The sequence below is a fragment of the Centroberyx gerrardi genome, chromosome 3, assembly GCF_048128805.1.
Source record: "Centroberyx gerrardi isolate f3 chromosome 3, fCenGer3.hap1.cur.20231027, whole genome shotgun sequence".
NCBI lineage: Eukaryota > Metazoa > Chordata > Actinopteri > Beryciformes > Berycidae > Centroberyx > Centroberyx gerrardi.
Window position 1 is genome coordinate 663,857 of NC_135999.1, and position 11,251 is coordinate 675,107.

General features: G+C 47.0%; 2 protein-coding genes across 2 annotated transcripts in view; both read left to right on the forward strand.

The window, feature by feature from the left end:
* The first annotated feature begins 303 nt into the window (after positions 1–303).
* LOC144538103 (protein PET117 homolog, mitochondrial-like) lies at positions 304–2,849 on the forward strand. Its single transcript, XM_078282041.1, has 2 exons — positions 304–466; positions 2,712–2,849. The coding sequence occupies exons 1-2, from the start codon at positions 371–373 to the stop codon at positions 2,847–2,849; spliced, it is 234 nt and encodes a 77-aa protein (XP_078138167.1). The 5' UTR covers positions 304–370.
* Positions 2,850–3,095: 246 nt separating this feature from the next.
* The window catches only part of LOC144538525 (cysteine-rich protein 2-binding protein-like), a 12,241-nt gene continuing 4,085 nt past the window's right edge, over positions 3,096–11,251 (forward strand). Inside the window, exons 1-10 of the mRNA XM_078282806.1 lie at positions 3,096–3,114; positions 3,994–4,274; positions 4,957–5,078; positions 5,614–5,735; positions 7,564–7,736; positions 7,938–8,366; positions 8,774–9,384; positions 10,138–10,268; positions 10,365–10,540; positions 10,800–10,990. Coding sequence (XP_078138932.1) covers positions 4,016–4,274; positions 4,957–5,078; positions 5,614–5,735; positions 7,564–7,736; positions 7,938–8,366; positions 8,774–9,384; positions 10,138–10,268; positions 10,365–10,540; positions 10,800–10,990 — 2,214 coding nt within the window. The 5' untranslated portion in view covers positions 3,096–3,114; positions 3,994–4,015. The remainder of the gene's footprint in view (positions 3,115–3,993; positions 4,275–4,956; positions 5,079–5,613; positions 5,736–7,563; positions 7,737–7,937; positions 8,367–8,773; positions 9,385–10,137; positions 10,269–10,364; positions 10,541–10,799; positions 10,991–11,251) is intronic.

The following is an 11,251-nucleotide window of genomic DNA, read 5'->3' on the forward strand; positions in this document are numbered from 1 at the left end:
TGTCAGTTTCTAACCCTAACCTGATAGAAACTGTTAGATATTAGGTTAGTAGTTAGATAATTAGTGTCTTAACAACAGAGAAACTCTTGGGATCAGTAGCTGCAAAGGAACTTTTTATAGTTATATACTTATAATAACTTATAGTTAGTTATAATAGAATTAGAGTGTTATGAGTATAAGTAATAGATATTGTAAATGCTCAGTTCACACTCCAGGTCAGTGGGTGGCGGCACTGCGCCCGTGAGTTGTTTGCAAGCCGCCAAAAAACAGAAGAAGAAGCAGCAGCACCTCCTTGCAGCAGAGTAGCAGCTAAGCTAGCTGAGAGGCAGCAGTTAGCAGCCGAGCTAACGTTATAATATATTATAATATAATGTCTACAGCCTCTAAAGTTGTACTGGGACTGTCTGTGGTTCTGACTCTCAGCACTGTGGCTGGCGTTCACCTCAAACAGACCTGGGACCGGCAGGTAAAGGGTCTACCAAGCTGCATCATGAAATAATAAATGTTAGCATCAGACTGCTGTGTGGTCCGCTCAGGTAACGGAGCGCTAAGCTAACCGGCTAACGTTAAGCTAGCCGGCTAACATCTGGTCAGGGCGAGTGGACGAAAGATTTTATTATGCTAGCCAACAGCAAACGGTTCTGTTTTGATTGTAACAAATGTATTTAGTCAACAAACTGCAGCCTGTCAGTCGGTAGCGCTAATTCCTCTTGTGCTAACAGCTAACGCTAGCCAGCTTGATGCTAAATGCAGCTTCTCAAACCAGTGTCAAGCTAGCAGCAGCAGCAAAAGAGCTTCCGGCCTGGATTTTTCAACGTAAAAGTCTCAGGACAACACATTACCTAAACTTATTTATTAACGTTCTTCATAAAATTGTTAGTTTTAAAATACGGTTTTTTTTTGGCTTTTGTTATGCCTTCAGAAAGACGTGATACAAACAACCTAGCTGTATAAAAGTTGGTCTAATTTGGACTGATAATTTTCCTCCTGTTCTTGTGAATTTGAAATGTAGGCTATTAGAGAAATATTCTCATCACTCTCAGCCTGAGCTTCTCCATATAACAAGTAAATATCGATTGAATTATCTTTTTATTATATAGGCGTATTAGATTCTGGATGATTTTCAATATACAGGATTCTCTGTGTAACACTGATATTGCAGCAGCAGTAACACAGTGTTGACTACATCTCAAAATTCAATGAATCGCTGTCACTATTTTATCATCCAGATGGATTTATACAACTGTCTAGGAAATCTAAATGATGATTGGTTGTCTGGCAGTGACTGACTTTATCAAACCCAGACTAGATCTACCGCCGCTCAGCTGGAGGCTGTTTCCCCTCTGAGGACATGACTACAGCTGGATTATCATTTCATAACACAGTAATGTCACCACCTAGCTAGAAAACAAATTTCTGCTGTCCTGAAGTGTTGTTTGTACTGAACGCTCTTATTTTGAAGGCTAAATCACTAAACGGAAGTCGTGTTCCTCCTGGTTTCTGCAGGCTTGACACAGCTCAGTGTCTGTGACCTTAGCCTGGTGATACAACTGCATGAGGTCACTTTGTTTCAGTGACGTCACGCTCAGTATAACCTGCTGAGAACTTAAACCGGATCCAGATCAGTTTCATTGGGTCCACTTGTTATTCACGCCGGGGCGCACAGGCCTGACGTAGGCGGCGTAGGCGGAGTTTGCCGCTAAAATCAAGTGCAAAAGACACCCGGCGGGCGTTGCTTGTATATTTTAAACAACAATCCTTGTTTCAGCAGCTCTGCATGCTGTAAACACAAAACATGTTGCACAAGGACAGAAAAGTATTCTAAATCACATCTTGCAAGAGAAAACGTAAATCCTCGTCCTGCTTGTGTTTTGTCTGGTTCTCTTTCTAATGTTCAGTATCTCAGCCAATAGGAGCGCGCTGGTTACGTCATCGCCGGTCTCAGTCGGCAGGTTGCAGCGGGTCGTCCGGCGCACGCCGCGGTGTCGCCCGTTTTAATATCAAGTGCTGACTCCGCCCGCCCGGGCCAGTTTCGGCGTACGCCGGGTGGAATTACAAGTGAGCCCAGTTTGATTTCCACTTCCTGTGTTTCTGTCTGGAATCCAACCATGGGTGTATTAATCCGACAGACTCAGGATCAGTTTGATGAGTTTGCACCAAAGGAGTTAGACTTGGTGGGTCGCTCACAAAAGTCACATTAAACACAATGCAACATAAAATTATAAAAATAGTATATAAAAAATGTAATGGTATAAAGTTAGGGAATAAGGGCCTCATTCATAAAACTTAACATTTTCTCATTCAGAACCTGAAATATCAGGACGTTATGAGCATTACCGTTCTCCCCGTACTTCCACGCCTTTTGTTCATTTACATAATGTGAAAGCGATTCCTAAAAGCACACCGCGCTGCAAAAAATACTACCTGCTCTAGTCAGACGGTATACTGTACAAATTAATGTTAAATAATGAAAACAAACATGAATTATTAAAAAAATCAATAGATAAAGTTACATTGTGTCCTACGGCATTAATTATCATTGGAAACATGAAAATGTTTAATAAACGTTTGAAGCCCATGCAGCGTTCCTCATCTGATCGACTCCATGTGATTATTTTATCATGATATGATTCTGTTGAAACTGATAATCGATAACATTGAAGTGACAGTGTGTAAAAACCCTGAAGACAGAAGTGGTCGTTGTGTTGCAGCGGCTTCACGAAGGCGTGGTCAGAGATCTGGAGCGTCTGCAGAGGAAGAAGGAGAACCTGAAGCTGCTGGAGGAGCAGAGGAACCTGACCAGACAGCTGGAGGAGGAGCGGGAGAGGAGGAGGGCGGAGCAGAGCTGAGAGGAGGAGGAGCAGAGGAACCTGACCAGACAGCTGGAGGAGGAGCGGGAGAGGAGGGGGGCGGAGCAGAGCTGAGGGGGGCGGAGCAGAGCTGAGAGGAGGAGGAGCAGAGGAACCTGACCAGACAGCTGGAGAAGGAGAGGGAGCGGAGGGGGGCAGGGCAGGGCTGAGAGGAGGGAGGAGCCGAGAGGAGGGAGGAGGAGCAGAGCTGAAGGAGGAGGAGCAGAGAGGAGGGAGGTGGAGCAGAGCGGAGGCAGCCACACAGGTAGGTTTTATTAAAGTGTATCTATCAAAGAGTATCTATCTATCTACTGGTCATCTACTATTGGCTAGTCTTTAGTGCCAGTGTTGTACTCTATAGAAGGTGACATCACCTGGCACCAAAGATCAGCCAATAGCAGATGGCCAGTTCAGTATCCTACTTTCCACCATTAGGTGTCAGGCTTCACCACAGATTTGGGTTTAGGGTTCAGTTCCTGTTTAAAGGAATAGTTCACCCAAAAATGAAAAGTGTCTCATTCTCTCCTCCTGTAGAGTAATGCTGAGCTGATCTGGTGCAGCTGACAGTCAGACTGTCAGGATCCGCTTCAAGGCCTGGAAAAGGAGTTTGGTAGAGATGTGACCATCTGCTTCTCTCCTGATCTGATTGGATACGTGATCTGAGGTTCAGGATCAATACAACCAGGATACCATGTGATCAATAAAAGTTCAGTGAGACTCAAATCTTTCTAGCGATGCCATTGGCTGCTAGAATGTAAACAACAATTTAAAAACGTCATTACAAAGTGACAATAATATAATTTGGATGGAGAGCTTGTGAAACTGTGATGGTCAAGAGTGTCATTAGTGATTACTACAGCAGAATAACATGGAGCTGATATCACCATTCATGTTCCTGACAGCAGAATAACATGGAGCTGATATCACCATTCATGTTCCTGACAGCAGAATAACATGGAGCTGATGTCACCATTCATGTTCCTGACAGCAGAATAACATGGAGCTGATATCACCATTCATGTTCCTGACGGACTGACATGTTTTGTATTGAGAGATATTGAATTTCCAGATATCGCCGCATCACTTGAATTGTAGATGGAAAGTGTGTCGTAGCCCTGACTCAGTCTCATGTTTACCTGTACAGGTGTGAAGGGGGCGGAGCTACCATGGACAGCAGCGGCGAGCAGCTGGGCGCGGCGGAGGACGAGGCGGCGTGCACGTCGGCATCAGAGGGCCTGGAGGAGGGCGAGGTGGAGGGCGAGACGCTGCTGATCGTGGAGTCGGAGGACCAGGGCTCCGTCGACCTGTCGCACGACCAGAGCGGAGACTCGCTCACCAGCGACCTGGGCGAGGAGGCGGAGCCTGGCTGGGCCTGCGACGACATGGCCTTCTACTGCGACCGCTGCCACAAGTGGATCCCAGCCGGTCAGAGCAGACACACACACACACACACACACACACACACACATACAGACACACACTCAAGTTTAACTAGTGTGGACTGGGTCAGTGGAGAGTTTTAGTGTCCCATGATGGGAGAGCGGGGCGATGCGGTTTACATCAATATCATGATATTGATGTAGGATTTTTTTTCAATATCGATATACAGTATATCACAGTATGACTCACGTCTGCAAACTCACATGTTAAATAATCAAATTACTGTTCATCCCATTGAACTGAATGGTGATGTTGATGTCAAACAAAACTGAACTATTCAAATAATATTCCTCAAAATGCTTCATGCCTCATTTTGTCAGAGTCTTTTAATAAAATGTGTTTGTTCTCATCAGTTCAGACAGCAGAACTGTGTCATGATTTCCCCAAAATCACCAGATCATCACCATGATGATCACCAGATCATCACCATGATGATCACCAGATCATCACCATGTGATTCACTGAACCACCAGAAACCAGAATATTGAATCATCGCCCGCTCTACATGATGCTCTAAATGTTTCAGAGGCTTTTCCACCCCGACAACAATAAAACTCTGGAGGAAACGCTGAATACGTGAATATTTTGTGACATGAAAACAGTAAAATTAAAAGCCTGTGTGTGTGTGTGTGTGTGTGTGTGTGTGTGTGTGTGTGTGTGTGTTCAGCTCAGCTGCACGGAGAGCAGCCCAGCTACCTGAAAGGAGACAACTTCTTCAAGTTCACCTGCTGCGACTGTTCTGAGGACGGCAAGGAGAGCTTCGAGCGGATGAGACTCACCTGGCAGCAGGTGAGACGTTTCCCTCCTCCAGGCGGCAGCTAGGTCAGACCGCTCACCGGACGGGGTCGAGTCCGTCAGCACACAGGTCCCACTGAACTACACGGGGTGTTGTCTGTTTTTTGACGTTACGCCGTTCATCCGCCAATCTGACGACCCTGAATTCTCAACGCAGTCTCTCACCCGGCGGCCCGTACTGAACACCGTCTTGACAGAAGTCTCGTTTGGGCTAGCAAGCTAGCACTAGCTAACCAGGCTACTGAGCTATCAATAGTAGCTCTGGCTTGCTGTAAAAAGTAATCCGCCTTATAAAGTCTGATTATTTAGACCAAAACTAGCAGCAAAGAAAGGAGGGAGAACATATTTTCATCAAATAATAATCTGAATATTTTATTTATGTTACAGATCATCACTACATACGTCTTTAATGAAAAGTCAAATAATAAAATATGTATTAAAAAAGATGAATTTATTGAAAACATACATTGTTTACTATGTGCAATGCCAACCATTCATCTTCTTCGGTGGTTTGATCATTCTGCTGCAGGTGGTGATGCTCGCCATGTACAACCTGTCCCTGGAGGGAACGGGCCGGCAGGGATACTTCAGGTGGAAGGAGGACATCTGCGCCTTCATCGGACGACACTGGACCTTCCTGCTGGGAACCAGGTCGGCTCCACCTTTATTTATATTGTCTCCTGTAGGAATAAGAAGAAGAATAACTTTGTTTATATAGCACCTTTAAAAACAGAGTTTAGAAAGTGACAGCCAGAATATAAGCAGAATACTTAAAATGAATTTTGAAAAGCAGTGGAACAGTGTGAAACAGGAATTAAATGAAGAGAAGAGCAACATTCAGTAAACACTCGATAACCGTGAGATAAAAACCAAAATAAACTAAGGATAAAATAAAAATAAGATAAAAAGACGACATCACATGACAGCAAGTCTGTAAAAATGTGTTTTAAGAAGTGGATTTTATCTTCTATTCTTTTATAACTTTACTTATAACTTTCATTTATTGTTTTTATGTGTGCATTTTATGTAAAGCACATTGCATTACATTTCAAATGTACAAAATGTGCTATATAAGTAAAATTTTGATCAGAACTGTGACCAAGTCAACTCTGCTGGAGTCCCAAGTCTAAATGTAGATCACCAAGTCAAGTCCAAGTCAAGTCCAAGTCATTAATGTCAAGTCTCAAGTCTAAATGTAGAACAGCAAGTCAAGTCAGAACAAATCAAGAGTCCAGTATCAATTTAATATCTTAAAGAAAACTAAATATCTAGGACTTTTCAATGCAATATGGTTTTAATAGGATAAAAACTTGGTAAGAGCATCATGAGTTTGATTTCTATAATCAGTTTCAACTTCAATAAATTCAATCATTCCATACAAATTCAGAAAACAGAATTTAAATTCAGTCGTCCGCTGGAACAAATCTCATCACTTTCAATCTAAGTCATTTACACAAACACAAGATCTCAAGTCAAGACTTTAGAAACCTTTTCAAGTCATCAAAGTACAAGTCAGAGTCGAGTCCCAAGTCACCAGAACCCAAGTCAAGTCAAGTCTCAAGTCTTCTCTTCATGCAGCAAGTCAAGTCTCAAGCAATTAAAACTGTGACTCGAGTCCAAGTCATGTGACTCAATTCGAGTACAGGTCATGTGACTTGAGTCTAGGTAATGTGACTCGTGTCCAGGTCACGCGATTCCAGGTTACGTGACTCAAGTCCAGTTTATGTGACTCGTATCCAAGTCACGTGACTTGAGTCCAGGTGATGTGACTCAAGTCCCCGCCTCTGGTTTTGGTTGATTGATTTAAAAGAAGTCAGTGATTCTGCCAGCCTCAGCTCCTCCAGCCGCTCGCTTGGCTTTAGTTTCCAGTCTGGACTTTGGAGAACAGAAGGATGTGAGCCAGACCCGAACCGGCTTCAACATGATCAGTAAAATCTTAAAATCAATTCTAAAGTGAGCTGGGAGCCAGTAGAGGGATGCAGGACTGGGATAATGTGATGTCATCCGTTAAAACCAGTAAGAAGTCTAGTTGGAGGTGATTTACGCTACCGGTCGACACGCCACATTTTCCTTTATTTTTACTATTTTCCACATTTTAGAATAACAGTAAAGACTCAAAACTATGAAATAACACAAATGGATTTATGCAGCGACCAGAAAAGTGTTAAACAAATCAAAACTATCTTATATTTTAGATTCTTTGCCTTGATGGAAAGGCAAAGGCTTTGGAAAGAAATTCATACATAGGATCAACTTCACTATTTATATTTGACTGAGAAACTCATTTCAAGCATTTAAGCAGAAGCCTTTAGATCAAAATGCTTTAAGAGAATGAAACAGAACATTCAGTCAGGAGTCAGACTGTGACTGGTGGTGTAGATTATTATTATTATATATTTTTATATTGTTTCCTACAGGGAACTGGTCCCTTTCCTTTACCATGTATTTATTTAGTTTATTATGTTGGAACTGTCTGTAGGAAGAAGACGTCGACCTGGTGGAGCACGGTCGCCGGCTGCCTGTCGGTCGGCAGTCCCACCTTCTTCCGGTCGGGAGCGCAGGAGTTCGGAGAACCCGGCTGGTGGAAACTGGTGCAGAACCGACCGCCGACCCTGCGGCCGGAGGCGGACAAATCCACCGCCAAGACCAAAGGTAAAGACACACTGCCGGCGGGTGGCCGCGCTGCCGCCATTCACTTTCAATGAGTAGTGGCAAACCGCTTGCGTCGAGCATGATGGGATAGCAGGCGGCGCGGTGGGAAAAGTTGGTGGGGGGGGCCGGATTGTAACCACGGACGTTGCGGTAACACGGTGTGCGTGTCAGACTGAGCGGTGTTGTGTTGTTTCCCTGCAGCCTCCAAGCCGGCGGTGGACCCCATCATCACGGTGGAGGGTCTGAGGAAGCGCGGCGCCCGAAACCCGGTGGAGAACGCCATGCAGCTGAAGGAGAAACGCTCGCGCACCCAGGAGGCCAAGGACATCCGGCGGGCTCAGAAGGAGGCGGCGGGCGGCTACACCGACCGCAGCGCCTCCTCCACGCCCGTCAAACTGGGAGGCGGGCGCGGCGGCGGGCGGCGGCCCGACCTGGTCCTGGAGAAAGGCGAGGTCATCGACTTCTCCTCGCTCAGCTCCTCGGACCGGACGCCCCTCACCAGCCCCTCCCCCTCGCCCTCGCCGGACTTCTCGGCCCCCGGCACGCCGGCCTCGCACTCGGCCACGCCCAGCCTGCTGTCGGAGGCCGACCTCATCCCCGACGTCATGCCGCCGCAGGCGCTATTCCACGGTGAGGTCACTTCCTGTTATCAAGAGAAACCTTTATGTATTTCCTGCACTCTCCGTCTGTGTCCAGCGAGAATAAAACTAAATAAGCATTGATCTGAAAAAATCATCTACTGTCAGCAAGGTCTTTATGTTTCCTATCTTGCTTTGATATTTATCCTGTTTTCATCACCGATCACTATATTATTCATCATAAAGATGTAAACTCAGATCAGTCACGGTTTACAGCGCTTATTACTCCAGTCTGTAAAATTATTTGGCAACAAGGACTGAGTTTACCTGCCTTCCTTAACTTTGTTTTGATTTTATACTTAATTAAATTATATATATATTACAATAAAAGTGTGTGATTTTGGAATGAAACTGTTGAATTAAAATCTCGTGGCGCTCGTCTCCCTGCCGGCCCTCCAGACGACGAGGAGCTGGAGGCGGAGGGGATGATCGACCCGGGGATGGAGTACGTCCCTCCTCCCAGCGCCGCTCTGGCCCACGCCGCCCTCGTCGTCCGCAAGAAGCTCCGCCCGGCGCCGCCGCACATCAAACGTGAAGCCGAGAGCGAGGACGACGAGGGCCGCGAGCGCGAGGACGACTTCGAGGAGCCGCCGGGACGCCGCGAAGGCCAGTGTCTCTCCGCCGGGGGGCGCGGCGGCGCCGGAGGGCCGGAACGCAGGAGGACGGCGCACGCCGAGAAGGCGGACGGACCCGGCGGCGTCTCCCAGAGTCCCCGCTACGCCCCCCTCAGCCTGTACGAGGAGAAGATGCTGCTGCGGCGGCTGGACGCCTGCCCCCTGGCGCTGGCCGTCACGCCGCAGGCTAAACGCCTCCACAGGAAGCTGCTGGTCCGCCAGGCGAAGCGGCAGAGAGGGCTCCCCCTGCTGGACCTGGACCGGGCCGTCAGCGCCGCCCTCAGCCTGGTCGGAGGGATCTACGGCGCCCAGGAGGCCGGCAGGTCCACCGGAGGCGGCGCCGGGGGGAAATACTGCACCAACAGCCAAGACCTCCGCATCCTGGACCGCTTCCAGGTAACTTCTGCATCTGAAGTCAACTCAAAGAAGTTCTGCAGTATTCATTACTTGCTGCAGCTTTCAAGAAATTGAAATAGTAGATTACAGTACTAGTTACTGGGAGGAGTAACGCGTTGCAGCCCAACAGCATCTAGACTCGTGTCACGGTCCCCCAAACAGACAGGCAGCAGGGCCACAGGTCCCATCGGGTCACACTCAGTCTCATGGGTTCATATGGGAAGATCATAGTTGGTGTTGATTCATATTGAAATGTAGAACTGCAGCTGGGAGTCAAACTGCTGATTACACTCCAGTCATGTTTACTTATAAAGCCCTTTATCCCAAGCATGTCCCAAAGGGCTTCACATACCATCATACACATACATCACTAGATACCATACTACATCTTATACGTCATATACTACAAGATATACCGTACTTCACACAAACACACACATATGGGCAATTTAGAGTCAACAGTCCTCCTGACCTGCTTGTCTTTGGACTGTGGGAGGAGACATGGAGACTCCCCACAGAAAGGACCACAACCCTCCTGGGACGGTGCTGACACTGAGCCGCCCGGAGAAGAGTCTTCCTTACATTCTCTGACTAAATGTGAGTGAACTATGCCTCGTTTTGCTGGGGACCCTGTGTGAACGACTCTGCAGGGTAATCCAAGTGTTTTGCAGCCAAACGATCGAATATCAGTCTCCATAAATGTGTGTGTGTGTGTGTGTGTGTGTGTGTGTGTGTGTGTGTGTGTGTGAGCAGACCAGTCTGTCCAGCAGGAGGCTCCATCAGCCCTCTGTTTCCTTCTGGCACCGGCTGATGGGAGCAGACTGCAGTTTGGACCAAACCATCAAGAGTCCGTACACTTCCCGCTGTCTGAAGCCTTACATCAGGTAGGGGGGTGGAGTAGCAGTAGTAGTATTAGTATCAGTATCTCTCAGTTGTTCCAGCGTTCTGCTGCTCACCTGGTTCTGGTTCTGGTTCTCCAGGAGGGATTATGAGAACCGGCCTCTGAAGCTGCGTCTGCTGGCGGAGATCCGGGCGTTCCCTCACAGGAAGGAGGCGGGCTGGGAGCCCGAGGCCGACGCCCCTATCGACTACTGCTACGTCCGACCCAACCACATCCCCTCCGTCAACGCCATGTGCCACGACAGCTTCTGGCCCGGTAACGCCTCCTACAGTTTCTAGCAGCTAAACCAGCATTTTATAATGCTTTTTTTTTTTTTTATTTAAGAAAAAAGTGAAATGTCTTGTGATTGATATGATAAATCAGTTTTTTAGTAAGCATGTTACAGAACTGTTTCTAAAGATTTTCGAGATAATACCGTACATGGAGATAGCTTGGGTCAAGATAATTGTACTATGAGATTTTGGTATGAGAGCAGGCGGAAGCAGGAGCCCTGAACAGGTGTGCCTCTCTGCAGGTGTGGACGTGTCCGAGTGCCTGCAGTACCCGGACTTCAGTGTGGTGGCGCTCTATAAGAAGGTGGTGATCGGCTTCGGCTTCATGGTGCCGGACGTGAAATACAACGAGGCGTACGTCTCCTTCCTGCTGGTCCACCCCGAGTGGAGGAGAGCCGGCATCGCCACCTTCATGATCTACCACCTCATCCAGGTACCACACACACACACACACACACACACACTGCTGACTGACTGACTGACTGACTGACTGACTGACTGACTGACTGACTGACCGATTGATTGATTGATTGATTGATTGGGTATAAAAAGGAACAAACGGAGGAAAACACGTAAAAGCAACTTAAACACTTGTTTCCAACGTTTCCTCGATGGTAAACAAAAATCTGAACAAAACAATACACAAAAAACACATTACATGACAGAGAAACAAGATGTCATGTGGAGCCAGACA

Coding starts and splice junctions, on each gene's coding strand:
- LOC144538103 (XM_078282041.1), top strand. CDS start 371: ATGTCTACAGCCTCTAAAGTTGTACTGGGACTGTCTGTGGTTCTGACT. Junction 467..2,711: donor AACAGACCTGGGACCGGCAG/GTAAAGGGTCTA, acceptor GTTGTGTTGCAG/CGGCTTCACGAAGGCGTGGT.